Raw genomic sequence first — 21,179 nt, 5'->3', positions numbered from 1 at the left:
CACAAAGAGCTTAAAATGGATTTTTAAATCAATTTTGAAAAATTAACCTCGGTGTCCTTCTTGACAGAAAAGCTCCTTCTTGACAGCTCGTTCCAAGGGGACCATAGTTAATCCATCGTAAAAATGTTGTCTTGTCAAAAAAAAATTGCCTTAAAATGAAAAAAGTGATCAGAAATGGTTTTTAATCGTGTTTTTCACCGTTGTACATAAAAAATGACACAGGGCTTTAGTACCCAATTGAGGGATGAAGCAAAGTTAAAATTTGAAATCAAAACGGTGAAGAGCTTGTTAAGAAGTTAAAGTAGGCTTTGCGCCCAATTAAATCCGCACGGTGGAGATGCCCTGATAATGTAGATTCTGTTCAAACTTACTTACTTAATAAAGCTTAAACTGATCGATCAAGTTCCCAGCCAGCATGAATATCCGCTCCGGTGTGTTCCCCGTTCCAATATGGATCCACTCGTCCGGATAGCCGGCGTCCAGCCGCGCCGACCTCAGGGCATATCTCAGCGCGTACGTCAGCACTGGACTCATACTGAGCGCAGGTTCTGCGACCGCTTTCGATCTCAACACTCCGTGCGGGTTTGAACTGTTTCTCAGAAATTGCACCCGGAAATCAACGGGGATGTCGTGGGCGCCCGGCACCTTGTAGTTCCACGATCGATTGTTTGTAAGCGCGCCGTTTGACGGGTCAAAAGTCAGTGCTTCCGTGAGGTAGTGCCCGAGACCCATGATGAAGGCCCCCTCCACTTGTCCTACATCGACGGCCGGATTCATGCTTTCGCCGACGTCTTCGAGGATGTCAACCCGGGACACCTGCACATTTCCGGTGAGAATATCCACTTCCACTTCGGCGCAAGCCAGTCCCCAGATGACGTACGCTTGGAGGTCGGTTGGTTGGTAGTTGTAGGTTGTCGCTAGATTCTCGTTCGCGAGATACGCTTGACCAACGATCTCCTCCCACGATGCCTGCGGGTTGTTCTTTTTGTACGGGAGAAATCGCTCAACAAGCGTTTCGCAACATCTTTGAACAGCAAAAGCAGCCGTTTCGCTGGTTCTGCTGTGCACTGATGCTGCACAGTTGGGCGACGTCAAGCTCGTGTTGGGTTTTACGACGATCTTGCTTATAGGCACGCCCAGAATGTGCGAAGCGACCTGAACAACCTTGGTATTAACGCCCTGTCCCATCTCGATCCCACCGTGCGTGATCGCGACTGTAGCGTCTTTGTAGTAAATCGAAACCATTGCGTTCAGCGTACCGGAGTATTCCATTGGGTACTCCATGGGAATGATCGCGATGCCACGCTTCCGCCAGCGGTTATGTCTGTTGAACAGATCGATCGCTTTGCGACGATCCTCGAACTCCACATTCTTGCGGAATTCCGGCAAAAGTGTGTACATTTTGTTTTCCTTGTTCATGTTCAGCAGCCGCACCTCCAGCGGATCCTTCCGGGTTACGTGCGCAATGTGCTCCATGATGTTCTCGATCATCGAAATGCCTTCCGAAGTTCCCGGCGCACGGCAGATGGTGTTAGAGCAGACGTCGGTACGGGCGATGTTCCCCACCAGATTCCAGCGATCAGTTCGGTAGCAGTTCTTGAACATATCGCTTGTCATGAACGCTAGCCTTTCGTTGATCACCGCTCCGGAATCGTGTGTGTACGTATGGTTCAACCGGTTGATCTTTCCACTTTTATCCACGTCCACCTCGTACTCGCTGAACACTCCCTGTCTTTTGCCGATCGCGGACATGTTGGTTTCCATTGGCAGCACCATTCGGACAGGTCGTCGCGTCAGCTGGGCGGCTAGTGCACAAGCGGCTGCAATCTGCGATGCTCGCGTTGACTTCGCCCCGAAGGCTCCACCGACACGACGTACCTTTAGATTTACGCTATTCTCCTGAACGTTCAGTGCTTGCGATATGGCTGCCAGAGCGTGCTTCGTGTGGTGCGAAGCGCAGTAAACATCCAAACCGTCTTCTACCGGGACGCAGAAGCAGGTCTGTGTTTCCATCGTGTAGTGGTATTGTCCGTTGAGTTCCATGCAACCTTGAATCTTGATCGGACCCTCGTGTGCTACATCGTACTGGGATCCATGGCGATCGAAGTTTTGATTGGACACACGGTTGTACGCTCCGCTTTCAATGACATCCCTTGCCGATGTAAGAATTGGGGAATTTGCTGAAAGAAATGGATTCCAATGTTCAAACGATTGGTCAAGTACGTACCATTACTAACCCAAAGCTTCGTAGCACACTTCCACCAGCTCAGTAGCTCGATTGGCAAGCTCGAACGATGTAGCCACAACTATTCCCAACGGTTGACCATGAAACAGCACTTCTCCACTGCACAGTATTTCCTCGCCCTCGACGTATCCCAAGTCGTGCGACATAAAATTGTTGATCCCGGGAATGTTCTGCGCTGAGTAGAACGCCCGGACTCCTTCCATTTGCTGAAATAGTAGCATCTTAAACCAATTTTGAACACATGCAAGATTCCACCTCCTACCAAAGCCGCTGAAGCGTCGATCTGCACGATCCGTGACTTTGGTACCGTCGCCAGCACAAACGCAGCGTACAGCTCGTTCGGCAGCTTCGGCATATCGTTGATGTATTCGGCTTCGCCGGAAGCCTGCAGGATTCCATCCAGCTTGGGCAGATATTGCGTCAGCGGCCATTTGGTCGGATACGTGTCGTAGTTCTGCTTGCCGGACGACAGGGGACGTTCCAGCATCGTGCTTCCACTCGTGTACCGCGTGCTTACAGCTCCAACCGAACTCTCGGAAGCTGCTCCGAGCATGAACTTGTAGTACAAGGATAGGGCCAGCCTTCGGCGATAGTTTGGTGAGGCATCCGGTAGGACCCAGTCCGGCTCCAGCTCGGTAGCCAGTGTCTGAAGCGCTCCTTGAAGCGTTTCATTCGTGAGCAAGGGTCTTCCCACGAGAAAGTATTCCGTGCTGGAGGCATGGACAAAGACTGGATTTATTCCTCCGAAGCAGATCGATGCGCATTCGACGATCTCGTCTGATCGACGAGATTTGATCAAGAATCCGGCATTGACGTACGCCTGGTTGTTCCGACTAACGGGCATCACCTTGAACGATCTGAATCGATAGAGGTTAGGATCCAACGATGGGAGAGTGACGGCTAGCAGTACCGCTTTGGACATGTCCAGGTTGAGAAACTCCAGCGGAGATACATCGATCCGTAGCTCATCCATTCCTGCGGGAGACAAATGTTAGTTATTTCCCAAAAAGTTCTATTTTACTTAACATACGAATACTCAAAGTAGCTCCCACAGTTTCAAGCAGAAGGAAAACATCCGACGGAAATTCCGGATGTTGATGCTTGATCGTCAAATTCCCCGCGATCGTCCCAGCATTCCGCACTGCAGTGTTTGCTACCAGCTCAAGATGTTTCACAAAGTGACTCAAATATTGATGTCCTCCATTCTTTGCTGCCGCTTCTTCCAAGATTCTGATAAACTCATCGAGCGTAACGTTAGCTCCAACGATCACTTCCGCTTCAATCTTGCATTGCTGCAGCTCCGCTATGGAGCTTACATCGATGAACACCTTAAGATCCTCCCTTCGACGGTAAACGCCGTGGGCGGTATTCCCCGCGACCAGCATGTACGGTTCATCCTCTATGGTTTTGAATATCTCAAAGATGCTTTCGACGCTTCTCACCCTGTACCAGGTTTGTCCGTTACCAATCAGTCTCCGTACGGTTGCAGAACTTCTACCATTGACACAAACGCCTTCACAAGCTTTTCGCGACGAGCAGCTCTCAAGATCTTCAATATCCTGACACATCCGGGACACTTTTTCGTCAACATCCGTCGCAAATGACTTAAACGCATCCAAGATCGGTCGATACCCTGTACACCGACAAATATTACCATCGAGGGCTCCCTCAACCTGCCGCATGGTAACCCCCTCCGGATTCCCCTCCATCAAACTGTACATACTCATGACCATCCCGGGTGAACAATACCCACACTGGGATCCATTAAACGAAGCCAAGCGTTTCTGAACAGCGTTGTAACCAGCCCCTTTACTCCCAATCCCTTCAACGGTGAGAATGTCCCGACCATGGCAGGAGTAAACCGGAAGCAGGCACTGTAACGAATCATCCAAATTAAACGTCGAGTACAAACATAACCTTCAAAATTACGCACGGAATTTTCGGCTTTCGTCACGATCTGCTTGGTCGCCGGATGGACCTGGGTAACGTTTACGATGCACGCTCCGCAGCCACCCTCGAGGCACATGAACTTGGTGCCCTTCAGCTGGGCGTGATCTCGGATGAAAATGAGCAGAGACGTGTCGATGGGAACGGTTTGCGGATTGACTGGAAGAGAATATAACAGGATTTTAGGTTTTGTGAATGGGATATGAAACAGTAAATATAATCTAACGCGTTATTTTCTAGATTTTTTTATTGGATGCACATTTGTCTACTAATTTATAATGTCAATCAAAGCCATTTATAATCATTAGTTTTCCATACAAGGTCCAAGAAAAGTTGTAGTCCGTAATAAATTTTGCAATCTTAAAAAAAACATTATGTTGTTTCAAATTTTAGATGTTTTATTCCTTAATTTATTATCCGAAGGCCTCGGAAAAATTTCACTTCGGATAATCGAAACACAATTTTCCCTTTTTTTCGTAAAATCGCGATAACTCGTGATGTTTATAAGCAAACCCCTTATTTCTATATACAGTCAAACCTCGCATAAGAGCGCCTCGCATATGCAACTTTGCATATACGAGTCATTCCACCTGATTCGGTTTTGTCGCAAGAGTTGCATATGCGAGGTACAGGGCTTATGGGATTTTGGCTATATGGGAGACATGGCCTATATTGTTATAAAAAATCATCTTAACTATGGAAATTTATAGTGTTTTGGAATCGTTATGAGGTCAGCTATACAGCTACACCAAATTTACAAGGTTTACGATGTTCTAGGTCATCCGAAACTTCCTCAAGTTAAGGCCTATGTGTTCACCGCCGTACAAGTATGAGGTAGCGATTGTGACTGTGGTTTTTGACCTCAGATCATATCCATGTAGCCTCAGGGAGGTTCAGGGACTAGTCTACCGATGTGTGGTGATGTTCTGGGTCTTCTGTAGAGTCCCGGGAGTTACGACCGATGGGTCTACCGCCGTAACAAGATCGAGGTCGGAGGTTTTTGACCTCAGATCATACCCAGATAGCCTCAGGGAGGTTCAGGGACTAGTATACCGATATGTGGCGATGTTCTGGGTCTTCTGTAGAGTCCCGGGAGTTACGACCGATGGGTCTACCGCCGTAACAAGATAGAGGTCAGTGGTTTTTGACCTCAGATCATATCCAGATAGCCTCAGGGAGGTTCAGGGACTAGTCTACCGATATGTGGTGATGTTCTAGGTCTTCTGTAGAGTCCCGGGAGTTACGGCCGATGTGTCTACCGCCGTAACAAGATAGAGGTCAGTGGTTTTTGACCTCAGATCATATCCAGATAGCCTCAGGGAGGTTCAGGGACTAGTCTACCGATATGTGGTGATTTTTAGGGTCTTCTGTAGCGTCCCGGGAGTTACGGCCGATGGGTCTACCGCCGTAACAAGATAGAGGTCAGTGGTTTTTGAGCTCAGATCATATCCAGATAGCCTCAGGGAGGTTCAGGGACTAGTCTACCGATATGTGGTGATGTTCTGGGTCTTCTGTAGAGTCCCGGGAGTTACGACCGATGGGTCTACCGCCGTAACAAGATAGAGGTCAGTGGTTTTTGACCTCAGATCATATCCGGATAGCCTCAGGGAGGTTCAGGGACTAGTCTACCGATATGTGGTGATGTTCTGGGTCTTCTGTAGAGTCCCGGGAGTTACGACCGATGGGTCTACCGCCGTAACAAGATAGAGGTCAGTGGTTTTTGACCTCAGATTCTATTCGGATAGCTTCAAAGAGGTTCGGAGACTAGTAAACGTATATCTCAAGATGTTCTAGGTCATCTGTAGAGTTCCTGGGGTTACGGACACTAAGGCCGTAACTCCAGAGTCTCCAAAATTCGCTGAAGGTATCCGGATGAGCCTGTTATAAAACTTACGACCTTTGTCTTGTTACGGCAGTAAACTAATGGACCGTAACTCCTGGAATTCTTTAGAAGACCCCGATCATCACCACATTCTGGAAGACTAGTCCCTGAACTAGTCAAAAACTACCGACCTCTGCCTTTTAACGACGGTAGATCTTCCGGCCGTAACTTCCAGAACTCTACAGATGACTTAGAACCTCCTACCCTGAGGCTATCCGGTATGTTGTGAAGTCAAAAACTACCGACCTCTGCCTTTTAACGACGGTAGATCTTCCGGCCGTAACTTCCAGAACTCTACAGATGACTTAGAACCTCCAACCTCTATCTTGTTACGGCGGTAGACCCATCGGCCGTAACTCCCGGGACTCTACAGAATACGCAGAACATCACCACATCGATAGACTAGTCCCCGGACCTCCCTGAGGCTATCCGGATATGATCAGAGGTCAAAAATCACCGACCTCTATCTTGTTACGGCGGTAGACCCATCGGACGTAACTCCCGGGATCTTAAAGAAGACCCAGAACATCACCACATATCGGTAGACTAGCCCCTGAACCTCCCTGAGGCTATCCGGATATGATCTGAGCTCAAAAACCATCGACCTCTATCTTGTTACGGCGGTAGACCCATCGGACGTAACTCCCGGGATCTTAAAGAAGACCCAGAACATCACCACATATCGGTAGACTAGCCCCTGAACCTCCCTGAGGCTATCCGGATATGATCTGAGCTCAAAAACCATCGACCTCTATCTTGTTACGGCGGTAGACCCATCGGTCGTAACTCCCGGGACTCTACAGAAGACCCAGAACATCACCACACATCGGTAGACTAGTCCCTGAACCTCCCTGAGGCTACCTGGATATGATCTGAGGTCAAAAACCTCCGACCTCTGTCTTGTTAGGGCGGTAGACCCATCGGCCGTAACTCCCGGGACTCTACAGAAGACCTAGAACATCGCCACATATCGGTATACTAGTCCCTGAACCTCCCTGAGGCTATCTGGATATGATCAGAGGTCAAAAACCACTGACCTCTATCTTGTTACGGCGGTAGACCCATCGGTCGTAACTCGCGGGACTCTACAGAAGACCCAGAACATCACCACATATAGGTAGACTAGTCCCTGAACCTCCCTGAGGCTACATGGATATGATCTGAGGTCAAAAACCACAGTCACAATCGCTACCTCATACTTGTACGGCGGTGAACAAATAGGCCTTAACTTGAGGAAGTTTCGGATGACCTAGAACATCGTAAACCTTGTAAATTTGGTGTAGCTGTATAGCTGACTTCATAACGATTCCAAAACACTATAAATTTCTATAGTTAAGATTATTTTTTATAACAATATAGGCCATGTCTCCCATATAGCCAAAATCCCATAAGCCCTGTACCTCGCATATGCGTGCTTCGCATAAGAAACCCCCATATGAGTTGCATATGCGAGGTTTAACTGTATTAAAATTTTTGTAATTGTCTGCTCTACAACTTTGTAGAACATTGTTACACTCTTAAAAATAACCCTGCAAAGTCAGAAAAAACACGAAATTTTAAAATGAAAAGTTTTGTTCTAAATGAAAAAATGACCCTTCTGGGTCAATGTAGATTCGAAAAGCATAAGCATAAGCATAAGCATAGGTGCCCACCCGCAGTTGCTACTCCGTTATTGACCAGGACCTCCAGAAGTTACATCCACGAGCCGTGGAAGATGAGTGGGTGCTATCTTTCCTCGCTTCGCAACTTCTCAAAGGCCCCTATCATGCTGATCAATACCGGCGCCGGCCACGACCAGTGGTAGAGTCACGGGGAAGTGGATGGGAATGTTAGTCCGATACTTGAGTGATAGAGACCGCCCAATCGACTGCTTCTCCGACAAAGTATCACATGAGTTTTGAGGGGGTTAGTAGATGGGTATGAGGTCAGGATTCACGAGTGGCAGTGATGTGACCATGAGCATTTTGTTTTATCGGTTGAAAATTTTAAATCTTAGGCAGCCAGCTGCGGAAAGATAAATTATTGATTATTTAGAAAGTTTTTTAATCGAACGCGTGCCAACCGAGCAGTAGTGCTATGGGCTGGACTTATCAGTATATTTTTACTGTTTGTACATTTTAGATAACGCGATCCAATTTCGAAAATAGTAAATAAAAGACGCTTTACTCTTCATAAAATCAATAGTTTGATGAGTTAATACAAAAATGCCAGTTGGGATAAATTATTACGATCAACGATTATCAACCAAAAGAACCAACGAACTAAACCGGCGGCGTGCCTTCCAATCAACGATGATAAAAGAAGGACTTATGAAAAATAAAATATCAAAATAAAAGGGCTCCGATAAACACGTTGCAGAGTAACCGCGAGGTTCCGCTACTCACAATCGAGTCAAAAAATTCAAAAACGCGTGCTAATGGTCTATCCTAAATGACAGCGAGTCTTTCGATAAACGATTCTATAGAAATGAGTTTTTCACCGTGAAAATTAAAGACATTACTTGGATTGTATCAATCTACTGGTACAGTTGACAAACTAACGAAACGACAGCAAAATGATCAAGAACGCGTATACTAAATTATCAAATAATGACCCTATAACGATTATTTTCAATAAAATATGATTTGGATTTATCGACCGATTCTGTAGATTTTACGCGGCTTTAAATATTTATTGGGCTAAACATGACAAAAGAACAAACAAACTCATACACACTCTCATACACACATAAACCAATTTACATGTTTAGACCTGGACATTATAGCGGTTTTTGAATTAAACTTGAGATTTTTTTGAAAGGCATCAATATAATGAAAACAATCTGTACTGCAAAAATAAAAAATAGCAAAGTACCCTAAGTTAGGTAGAATTTCCGGCAATAGTAGATTATCTATAGTTCCTGATAAGTGGCTGTTACACACACACACACACACACACACACACACACACACGCGCGCGCGCGCGCTTGATATGTCATCATGGAACGAGCTCACCCGGGTCTTGAAGACTGGAGACTGCTCGCCGTTCTCCATTCGCCGCCGCAGCATCGAAATCGGGTGCAACCCGACCACACCACCCTACGACTGCTGCGCCGCACCAATCCGTTTGTCGTTGGCCTCACTGCTCCGTGTATTCAACATCCGTCCTACTGGAAGCCGCTCCTCTCACATGGTACCTCAAAGCACCCATCAATCTGCTAAACATCACAGAACTTTCACATTTATTATGACTATGAGTGAAACAAATCACTGTTCAAGGTTACGTCCTACTGAAGTCTGGGTCAATGTAGATTCGAAAAGTACATTAAATTTCCCATAAAATGACATTGAACGGCCCGAGCGGTTTAGGCTTTCAGGATTTTTGTGATATTTACTTGTAGAGTCAAAACAGATCAGTAAACTTCACTTATCTGTATATTACACTTTTTAAAGATTACATTTTTTGCGGTAACACTTTCAACTTTTACGCGCACGATCACATCACTTTGCATTAAGATCTTCGTCGAGCCAATTCTCTACGTTGAAGCCAGACTTGTCCTCCAGACCTCTTCGCCGAACCATGCCAGACCCGAACTCCTAAGTCCCTGGTGGACTCTTCACGGCGGCTAAGTCCCGGCGGACTCTTCACAGCGGCTAAGTCCCGGCGGACTCTTCACAGCGGCTAAGTCCCGGCGGACTGCGGCCTCCACCGCTAAGTCCGGCTGGACTGGGGCCTCTGCTACTGGTGGCTGCTGGCGGGTCCGGCTGGTCTGGGGCTTCTTCAGGATCTGGAACTGGACTGGGCTTGAACTGGCTGGAACTGACTGGAACTAACTGGAACTAATTGCCCTCCTCAAGAATTTTGGGGTTTTTATAGTCAGTCCCCGAAAACTCTACTAAATTTTGTTCTACTAAAAGTGGTCCGTTTCGATGAGAAGCATCGATGAACCTCATGAATTAAATTATGCAGACCTCTGCAATTCTTCATGACTTTCCGTATGGTGTAGTGAGTACACCTCAAAATCGGAAGTAATGGGTTCGAACCATTGTCGTGAAACTTTAAATTATGTTATTGGAATATCAAAATTATGTTCCCAAAACATTCTCAAAAATGTTGGTCAATAATGAGAAGGTCGAATTCTCCATTGAACAAACATGCCAATGAATTTGGTTAAGCCACACCCTCAATTTCCCCTGTGAATAACATCGCACATTCATAATTGAAAGCTTAACCATTTTTTTGATTGCCTAACAATTGGCGAAATTTAATAAAGGGCTTTTCAGGTGAGGATGACTCATGATCCACACCTGTACATAAGCTTAATTATTTGTCGCGCAACGCGAGTCGACGGGTAATATTATTTATGCTTGCGTAAGTGCGCACTGTGGTGAGGTTCGAAAAATGGACAAATTTAATGATTTAAATTTGAGGTCGCTGCATTCCCCCACACTTACCAGCTAGATGTTTGTATTCTTGAAAAGCATTAAGAACATCTATCGAAAGTTATTTGTAGGTTGAAATAATATTCCCAAAGTCAATAATTTAAATTGTGTAAAAATTACTTTGCAAAAATTCATAAAAAGATACTTTAAAGGCTGGCTATAAAAAATTGATTTAAAAAAATGGTTTGGTTAATCTCCCCCACACTTATCAGCTAGATGATCGTCTAAAAGAAATGATCATCTCTGGAAAGAATATTGTCGGGTGTAGTGATCGTGCGGTTTACAATTTGTTCTTCTTGTGCTTTCTTGTAGATTGCTTTATAATATAATTGTTCTTTTGATTTTTCTCCTGTAAAAATTATTTGCGTTACTTTTTTGATCTTCTGTCCTGTTAAATTACTTGAACTACTATTTTGAACTTCTCTTGTAAAAATATTTTCGTTGAAACTGATTTAAATAAACTTGCATTTAAAATAATTTTCATTATCTCTCCTAAAAAAAATCATTGCATTTTTCCCACTGTAAGCTAAATTTGTTGTTGTAGAACTGTGTTGATCGGCTGGTTATTATCGTCGTCGTCTTCCATCAAAATCGTCTCTATCGTGAGGCTATTCATTCCACAGTGACTTGGTCAATTGATCAGTTTTCGAGGCTAAGGTGTTGAATTTCGTCGATTAGTGCAATTGTCGTTTCCATCATGAATTATGCTTCATAACTCAACTGTGAGTTGACTGTGGTCAATTTTGAGAGTGCATTGACTTCTCACTTGCTGAGTATTGTGAATTGTTCGTAAATCCAGTATTTTTTTGTCCAAAATTGACTTTTCCAGTTGCTTTGTATCTTTGACAATCTCAAATTATTGACATCGGTTGATGTAATTCTTGTTTAGGAAATGTTGTTTGTCCAAAATTGTCTTTTCGTGTAATTTGCAACTTTGGCTTTTGTAAATTAATGACATCGGATGATGTTATCATTTGTTTATCATGATCTTCTCCTTTTCAATAGTTTCAGACGTGCAGTATGATCTCAACTTGCATTTTTGTTGCATAATTGATGTTTCGCATTTCAATCATCTTTGCTTCGCTTAATTCCACATTTCGATTGGTAATTTGTTTTACGTGAGTGTCTCGTTACTAGAATTTTGTCATAATTCGACTTGATCCTCATTGATATGACCTTTTTCAACAACATCAACACCGTTACCTGTTCAACTTCCCGCATGACTTTGCCACTCACCATCTTGCCATCACAAACTTCTGCATACGAACGCGTAGAACTTCTCAGCATACGAACGCGTCGATCATCTCAAGTGTTTCGTCTCTCGTCTCTGCCATATTTTACTTCAGTTTTCTATTTCTCCCACACAAATTTCTTACTTGTTTTCTTCGCATGAATAATATTTTATAATTTTCAGGAATCTATCATTTAATTTCTGTGCAAAATTGAAATTAAAATTTACTTACAATCTTATAAATCTTGTTGATATTTTTATATGAAATCAGTTCTATTATTTTTAATACTAAAAAAATCAGTTCTAATTGACTATTATTTTTATACTTGAATAAAAAAAAATTTACTCTATAAAGTTTATCATTGATCTATACATCCTATCATCTTGTCATTGCAATACTGCGCATGTTAAAATATCCTTTCTGATCTTCCAACTTTTTATGAAATCTGTACATCACTTTGTGTTTTCAAATTTGTCAAACCCATTCAAATAATTTGATTATTTGAGCAATTCGCAATAAAGCTGAATTTGCAAGATAATTAGTTGGTTCAATGATAACGATCTGATTTTTTTCCTCTGAATTTTATCAGTTTAAAGGTGTTTTTCCCTTGAAGCATTATTTTATCCCTTGATTTTCCCTTGAAGCGTTATTTATCCATTCCCTTTAATTTTCATTTGACTATCCCCGTAAAGTGCAAATGTTTTGAAATGTTTTTAACATATTGAATCCCCCCATGGATTACAACTGTTTGAAGCTTTATTCGACATAAAACTCTCCCCATAGAGTACAATTGTCTACTTTTTAATCCCTTTGGCGTTGCTTTATCAGTTTATGTATCCCTAGATCGGAACTTATACCGTTCTTTCCGATCTTTTTAGATTCCCCACGATGTACTCACAAATTTTACCCTTTCTTGAGCTGTAGTCCATATTCGTCTTTGCAAGCGTCCTTGCTGATATTGTTGTCTTCTTGATTGTTTTCCAATGGTTTCCTGTAAATCCTTCGTATAAGCGTATGACATTCTGAAAATATATTCTTAATATTTTGTTAAGTAAATTATAAAACACATGTTTACATTCAACATTCATTCTGGGGTGCACCTCCCTTGTCCAATTATTCTCACACACATTCTTACTTGCATACATGTTGTTTTGAAACATTTAATAATCACACCATCTTCATTTGCCTGTCGTTCAAATTTCATTATTGTTCAGTCCGTTTGATTTGTTTTTATTTGTAGTTAAAAATTGCGTCATTGTTTTTCTAATACCCTGTTAACCCATTTTAGCTCAATTAAGTATATTCCCAAAATTGCAACCCAACAGCTTCTTAATTGTTTTAACGTGTTTCATCACTGCTTCATTATTATGTTTATATTTGATCATAATCGCTTCACGTGTCAAAAAAAAAAATTATGTATAAACTCAGTACTGGTATTTTTCTTAATCTGTTTCTTGTTTAAATCCCATCAATTTTATCATTTGTAAAACATCTTTCATCACAATTCATAACATTCTTGTTTGCGCATTTCTTTTTTTTTTTAAATGATCATTCATATTTTGTTTAACTCAACATTCATTTATCATATCAAATCAATCATATATTCTTTTTTCATGTTTATTTTTCTATATAAAAAATCGGTATTTATAACACATTTGTTTGATTCATTTAGTTCTCTTGATAACAATCGTTTTTTTCTAATTCATCAATCATATCAGTTCAATAAGTTTATTATTATTATTATTTTTTTTTAATGTACATAAATAATCCCGTGTGTTAAAATAAATATTTTCATTCATTGCAGTCTTTAGATATTGATCGTTTATGATACTATGTCATTCATTGCATAACTCGCTTATTTTTTTTACTTTATTTTAATGGTACTGTAATTGTCAAAAATATTTGTCTTGTATTGGAGCATTTAATTTTAAATTATGTTAATTGTATATTGTTAAAAATATGTTAAATGTATTTTAATACGGGTACATTCTGAACTATCATTTAGTGATATGTTAATCATTATATTTTCTTAGTCTATTATTATGTACATCTTCAAATTTGTTTCCATTTTTAATAGTGGTCGTTTGATCGCTGTTGAATTTAACGATATCATAAGGGCCTCGCCACTTATTTTGTAACTTTTGACCAATTCCTGTTTGTACCATTTGTACCAAAACTCTATCTCCCCACATTGGTACCCAATCATTTGTCTTTTTGTCATAAATTTCCTTTCTCTTTTCTTTTGACAATATTAAGTTGTTTCTAGCAGTTTCATGAGCCTCCTTGAATATATCTTTCATTGAACAAATATAGTCGTCATAATTTAAATCTGAATCATTGATTTTATAAATTGTGCTTGGTATAGTAGCTTTTCTTCCATACAAAAGTTCATAGGGAGAATATCCAGTTGATGAATTTTCTGTAGTATTGTATTCAAACATAAAATATGGTATCAATTCATCCCAACATTGTGGATCTTTGCCAATAAAATTTCGTAAATAAATTTTTAACTCTCTATTTGATCTCTCAACTAAATTAGCTTGAGGATGATATGCACTTGTAACGATCTTTTTAATGTGTAATATTTTGCATGTATGTTGCAATAATTTGCTTACAAAGTTTGTACCTCGATCGGTTACAACTTCTTTAGGAGCACCAAATTTACAAACAAAGTTTTCAACAAAAGTTCTAGCAACAGTAGTACTTTCTTGGTTTTCCATGGGAGCTACAATCAAAAATCTTGTCAAATCATCCTGTATCACAAGTCCACAATTGTTTCCATTATTAGAAATTGGTAACATAACCACATCCATATAAATTTTATCAAAGGGTTCATACGATGTTGTCGTAATTTTCATTGGCATCTTATTTGCTGGCCATATTTTATTCTTTTGACAAGAATCACATTGCTTTACATAATTCAAAACATCTCTTCGCATATTTTCCCATGTAAAAAGAGGACTCATTCTTTTAATCATTCGTTTACCTCCGACATGACCACCCAACGGTGCGTCGTGAAAATCTTTAAGCACTTGATCTCTGTCTTCTGGCTTTACATAAATTCGTTCATTTTCTGTTGCATATAGTGTAAATGACTTTGAGAGTTTCATTGCAAAAAATCGTAATAAGTTTAGTTCCAACTCTGTTTTAAATATTCTATGAGAAATAATTTGTATGACTGATGCATCTTTAGCAAAATCAGGATAATCTTTAAAGCTTTTAAATAAACCATCGAAAAATTCTTCATTCTTAACTGCTGAACGATATGTTCCATTCAAAATTAAACCCCAAATTTTCTTTTGCGGGAATACAAATATATTTTCATTGGTGTAATCCTTAATACCATGTGGAAGGTCAATGTATTTACTCAATTCTTTGTGTACCGTAACACTGTTTAATATCATAAAAGTAGCTTCGGCTTGTTCAAATGGTATAATATTTTTAGAAAATTTTAAAACGTTAAAATCGATATCTGTATCTTGGAAATCCTTGTAGGTAAATGTTTTATCGTTGTTATCATCGTCATTATCTAAATTTATGTCAATTTGTTGAAGTCCATTCATATTATTATTCCAATTAGTAATGTTTCTAGATGAATTCTGTCTGTTTGGAGTATTTGTTGAGTTTTGATTATCTGAAATATTTTGTCTATTTTGTTTTGCTTGTTGACGAGTTGTAATTGCTACTAATTTTGATGCTTGTTTATCATCTGCATGATCTTCATCATTATTCAAACGTGAGAGAAAATCTGCAACCACATTTTCCTTTCCTTGCTTGTAACGAATTTCACATCCAATGCCTTGGATTTTCAAACGAAGCTTTGTCAACGTTGGTGAAGTTTCCTTCAAATGCCATAGAGCTACCAATGGTCTATGATCTGTGTAAACGATAAAATCTTGGTTATAAATAAAATGTTTGAAATGGTCTACTGCCCAAACAATAGCAAGTAGTTCCTTCTCAATAGTAAAATAGTTTCTTTCAGCCCCGATAAGCGCACGACTTGCGTAAGCGATGGGGTGATCATTTGACTTCTCATTAGTAAGAACTGCTCCGATAGCATAATCGCTAGCATCAGTTGTCAAAACAAATTTGTCATTATAGTTCGGTCTAACTAAAACTGGTTCTGAAATTGAACAGTTTTTTAATTCTTCAAAAGCATTTTCACATTCTTCTGTCCAAATAAATTTCACATTTTTCTTTAGTAATGCATTAAGTGGCTTACGTTTATCTGCAATGTTTGGAATAAATTTTCCATAAAAATTAACAGTTCCCAAAAATGATCTCACATTTTTAAATTTTGGTATAACTTTTGTTTACTCACCCTAAACTGCCAGATTTCCATGGTCGTCTTCTTGGGTGTCCGATGTGGCTGATTTTCGTCTCCAGTTGGTCCAGATGATCTCGTCATTGTTGAATCCCTAAATTTTCGATGCTTCTGCCATTGGTCGAGCCCGTTTTGGTTCCATCTCGTACTGCTGCACATTTGCTTCCATCTTAGAACTCCTCACATAACATTTTCTTCAATTTAACGTTTTTTTTACACTATTTTAACTGTTTGTTACTTCGCGAAATCATTTTGTTCATTAATTTTCACACATAGTCACATTTTCAACTCTCGATTTTGTCCAATCAATGGCGTGTCCAAACACACACAGCTTTCCGCTAGTCACCACCTGAACGGCCCGAGCGGTTTAGCCTTTAGGCCGTTTAGGCTTTCAGGATTTTTGTGATATTTACTTGTAGAGTCAAAACAGATCAGTAAACTTCACTTATCTGTATATTACACTTTTTAAAGATTACATTTTTTGCGGTAACACTTTCAACTTTTACGCGCACGATCACATCACTTTGCATTAAGATCTTCGTCGAGCCAATTCTCTACGTTGAAGCCAGACTTGTCCTCCAGACCTCTTCGCCGAACCATGCCAGACCCGAACTCCTAAGTCCCGGGTGGACTCTTCACGGCGGCTAAGTCCCGGCGGACTCTTCACAGCGGCTAAGTCCCGGCGGACTCTTCACAGCGGCTAAGTCCCGGCGGACTGCGGCCTCCACCGCTAAGTCCGGCTGGACTGGGGCCTCTGCTACTGGTGGCTGCTGGCGGGTCCGGCTGGTCTGGGGCTTCTTCAGGATCTGGAACTGGACTGGGCTTGAACTGGCTGGAACTGACTGGAACTAACTGGAACTAATTGCCCTCCTCAAGAATTTTGGGGTTTTTATAGTCAGTCCCCGAAAACTCTACTAAATTTTGTTCTACTAAAAGTGGTCCGTTTCGATGAGAAGCATCGATGAACCTCATGAATTAAATTATGCAGACCTCTGCAATTCTTCATGACTTTCCGTATGGTGTAGTGAGTACACCTCAAAATCGGAAGTAATGGGTTCGAACCATTGTCGTGAAACTTTAAATTATGTTATTGGAATATCAAAATTATGTTCCCAAAACATTCTCAAAAATGTTGGTCAATAATGAGAAGGTCGAATTCTCCATTGAACAAACATGCCAATGAATTTGGTTAAGCCACACCCTCAATTTCCCCTGTGAATAACATCGCACATTCATAATTGAAAGCTTAACCATTTTTTTGATTGCCTAACAATTGGCGAAATTTAATAAAGGGCTTTTCAGGTGAGGATGACTCATGATCCACACCTGTACATAAGCTTAATTATTTGTCGCGCAACGCGAGTCGACGGGTAAAATTATTTATGCTTGCGTAAGCGCGCATGGTCAGAACTGTGGTGAGGTTCGAAAAATGGACAAATTTAATGATTTAAATTTGAGGTCGCTGCAACATGTTCCAAAAAAATTTACAGTCGAGGAACCGAAAATGGGAGAATTTTTAAAACTTTTTTGGTTTTTTTTTCGATGAAAAATACGTTTTTTCGGAATTCTGAATACGCCATTAAATCGGGCGTCTAATTTTACATAAAAGTCCCTTTGACACCAAATTTCTACCTCATCACCGTTTCAGGCTGCAAATTATTGAAAAACACGTCTTTTTTCGCATGTTCAGAAATGGAAGGGGTCGTACCGCCCCTCCGTCACGAGATATCAAAAAACGGACCTCGGATTCGTGATCAGGGACAAAAGTTACCCCTTAGAACAAAGTTTCACGCAAATCGAAGAGGGGTCGGGGCAACTGCTGAGAATTACCCAGGGGCATTTTTAAAACTCGTGATTAGTTCCTTCTCTTGCCAAACCCATTGTTAGAATATCCAATTACATCAAAATGAATTATAGTTCAAATCATAGTTGAAAGGAACTCCAAAACTCTATTAGGTTATAAGAAATACGGAATTGTTAATTGATTATTTACTAATAAAATAAATTGAAATTGAAATTGAAAATGTCTAATTTTCAAGCGAAAAATATATGGGATCAGCTTAACAAAATTCGAAAATTGTACATTTAGAAAAAAAAATCACAATAAAACATGTGTAAACAATGGTTTTTTCGATGGTCGATCCATGCGCACCTTGGGGACAGAACGGACACTCCTAATTCCTCCTGGAATGTGTTCATTGAACCATCCCCTACACACCTGTCTTTATTCCGAGTGAATCCATGTTGTTCCCAGACCTGTAGAAACGATTGAACGAAAAGCACAAAAATCCCATAGTAATTTCCATGTAAACTTTAAACCGCTGGGGACAAGCCAATTCTCTACCAAATTGGCTGATATTTGGCATGAGAGTCCCTATGGGTATCCTCAACAAGGGGAACCTCGGTTTGCCGTAATCTGAGAACTTCTTGTTTGGTTGTAACACCCAAATGTTTATACATGAACGCTGAAACTTTATCTACCCTCAGAATTGAGCCAAAATGTCAAAATATCGATTTTTGTTCATACAGTGGACTCTCTGGTTGTCGATATGGAAGGGACCGTCGAGAGCGGGAGGTATCAAATTATAGAACGAAAAAACAAAGCATGCTTTTTGAAGGGACTGAAAAATTTATTGATAGCTGGAGCAATATTGATATCGAGAAAATAGACGACAGCCAGAGAGTCGGCTGTACTTTTGGTTTCTATGTAAAGTAATAATTGGAAAGACCTAATTAAGACCTTTCATATCTGGATCAACATTTGAAAAAAGCGGATAAGCATTTCGACTTACTTTTTCGGCAACTTTTTTTTTAACAAAACCCGCAGTGTTGAAAGGTAACTGGCCCGCTTTTGTTTTACACTTCGAGTTTTGCAAAAAAGTTACCGGTCAGAATGCCTATCGGCCTTTTTCAAATGTTGCTCCTGATATGATCCCCGAGTTTTGAAGGTCTGGCAACCCTGCCTTTAAGCATCCTACTTGAGATGTTTATAACTTTTTAGAGTCGTATAGAATACAATATATTTTGATGATTTTCAGACCAAGTAACTGTGCAACAAGTTACTAGCTTTAAAGATTTGGCAACTCTGACATTAATTATCACCACTCAAGACGAATTTATCGAACTTTTCAATGCTGGGTGTTATAAATTGCAATTGAAATTACATTTGGAACTAAGTTTGGAACCATATTACTGTATCGTTAGAATATACCTTTATGGTTTGTTAACTTTAAAAATCTATAAATTAAAAAAAAAGATTGTTGGTAGAAATCTTACAACCAAGGGACACTGCTACACAGAAAAAAAATCAATTCTCGTAATCGTGAATTAAGTTCACGAATGTGAGAACCACGAAGGAATTTATTCATGATAAGGTGCATTTGCACTATAAACGTGCATATATTCCTTCGTGGTTCTAGCATTCGTAAATTTCATTCACGATTTCGAGAATTTATTTTTTTCCGTGTAGTAGGTTTTATTAAATATTCAAATTAAAATTCTTTCAAATGGCAAGATTGCAAAAATACATCAAATATCGCTTTTTCATTTTAAATTTAAACTAGTACGGTTTCATAAGAAAAACTTCACTCAAAATGTGGAAAAATAGAACAAGAGAAAATTTCAAAATTACCCTGCTAAAAATGCGTAAGACTCTTTTTTTTGCAAAGTCTTGAACATTGTTTGAAAACTGGATCAAGCTTATCCTAAATAATACTTACTTCGATAAATCTTTCCATTTATGCTAAATTCCACATCCATGTTTAAATAGTTATTTTTCCTACACAAATTTCGACCAAACTGAAGCCCTTCAACAACAAGCAAAAACTATGCACTCGACCAAAGTTAATCCATTACTAAGTACTAGCGTACGCAAGTACCCAAAGTTGGCGCGGAAAGCTTTCTCATTTTAGCCTCGTGCAAATCACTGTCGTACCGTAAACCGGGATGAGATTGATAACCCCGATTATCATTAACAGAATCAAGATTTTTTTTTGCAAAATGAAAAATAAAATTAACAGCGAGTTCAGAAATTGATTTCAGTTGAACAGAAGTTGTCCAAGAACGGGTTTCCCATGTCACCGTAAGATACTCCTAAAATTTAATGTTTTTCTCAAAAAGGCCGTATTTTTTCAAACGTTATGTCTAAGGCTACCAACTCTTGCTGAGCAAAAATCCGTACACTTTGCCGATATGCCACCATGGTATAACAAAAACTGTCATTGAATTATTTAGATAAATTATATTTAATAAATTTGAGAATTAAAAATATAAAACTTTGTCGTTTTTACAACTTTTACAAATTTCACAAAATGCTATCAGAGTGCTTATAACTTGCACGTTTAAAAGTATTCATAAAATAAACCATGATTTGAATCAAATAATTATGTCTTCAATTTTGTTTTGTTAAACGTTTAAAAGTTTACGAATTGTCAAGATTGTTTTTACGAATAATATCGCTCTTAGTGTTTTCACGAACACTTTTCCAGAGTTTTTTTTATTGAAAAGATCCTATAGCATGTGAAACACAACAGTTTATAGGACCTTTAAAAAAACTCTAGATTTGTTAAATGTTCAAATGTTTTCACAAGTTTTAGAAAGCTTTTAGAAATGGAATATATTTAGTAAGGAATTGCTAAAAGAACAATTCTAGAGTTTTTTATTTTATTATTTTTTATTGATAATCAAGTTTCAATTGAAGAAAACCCCGGAAAACTCTCTCTTTTTAAATCAAACTCACAGAAACCAAAAATTTCAAACAACAAAACCTTCGACCAAATCAAAAAAGCAATTCAATGATTAAAAAGTTGTTAAAATTCCGTACAAATCCGTATTATGCGTAAAATTCCCTACAAAAATTCCGGCCTGTTAAAAATCCGCGAAGAGGTTCGAAAATCCGTATCGTAAGGAAAAAATCCGTACAGTTGGTAGCCTTAGTTATGTCGCAATGAATGTAAGCAATTCCAGCTCAAATCAGGAATTTTTCTGATACTTTTGTACCCGACCCTATCTAAATTCAATCAAACTTTGTAGACATGTTGTCCTTGGCCTATATTAGCCAGTTTTGTGTATATAGATCCAATTGTACTCGAAAATGACATTTGAGAAGGGGGTAAGTTATTCAAATATT

At 39.9% G+C, this 21,179-nt stretch overlaps 1 protein-coding gene across 1 annotated transcript; it reads right to left on the bottom strand.

The window, feature by feature from the left end:
• Positions 1 to 164: 164 nt before the first annotated feature.
• LOC120430097 (uncharacterized) lies at positions 165 to 19,810 on the bottom strand. Its single transcript, XM_039595185.2, has 6 exons — positions 19,771 to 19,810; positions 4,179 to 4,351; positions 3,267 to 4,119; positions 2,508 to 3,220; positions 2,238 to 2,451; positions 165 to 2,180 (listed from the first exon to the last, which is right to left on the bottom strand). The coding sequence occupies exons 1-6, from the start codon at positions 19,808 to 19,810 to the stop codon at positions 376 to 378; spliced, it is 3,798 nt and encodes a 1,265-aa protein (XP_039451119.1). The 3' UTR covers positions 165 to 375.
• Positions 19,811 to 21,179: the final 1,369 nt, after the last annotated feature.

This window comes from Culex pipiens, chromosome 1 (assembly GCF_016801865.2).
Source record: "Culex pipiens pallens isolate TS chromosome 1, TS_CPP_V2, whole genome shotgun sequence".
Classification (NCBI taxonomy): Eukaryota; Metazoa; Arthropoda; class Insecta; order Diptera; family Culicidae; genus Culex; species Culex pipiens.
Note: the sequence above shows the minus strand (reverse complement) of the source record. Positions and strands in the feature narration are given on the sequence as shown.

What these genes read in the sequence shown, in the direction of transcription:
- LOC120430097 (XM_039595185.2), bottom strand. Translation starts at nt 19,810, where the DNA reads ATGGATGTGGAATTTAGCATAAATGGAAAGATTTATCGAA. An exon ending in AAATGGAAAGATTTATCGAA is followed by an intron (nt 4,352 to 19,770) that starts GTAAGTATTATT and finishes ATTCTCTTCCAG; the next exon opens with TCAATCCGCAAACCGTTCCC. An exon ending in TTTGAGTATTCGTATGTTAA is followed by an intron (nt 3,221 to 3,266) that starts GTAAAATAGAAC and finishes TGTCTCCCGCAG; the next exon opens with GAATGGATGAGCTACGGATC.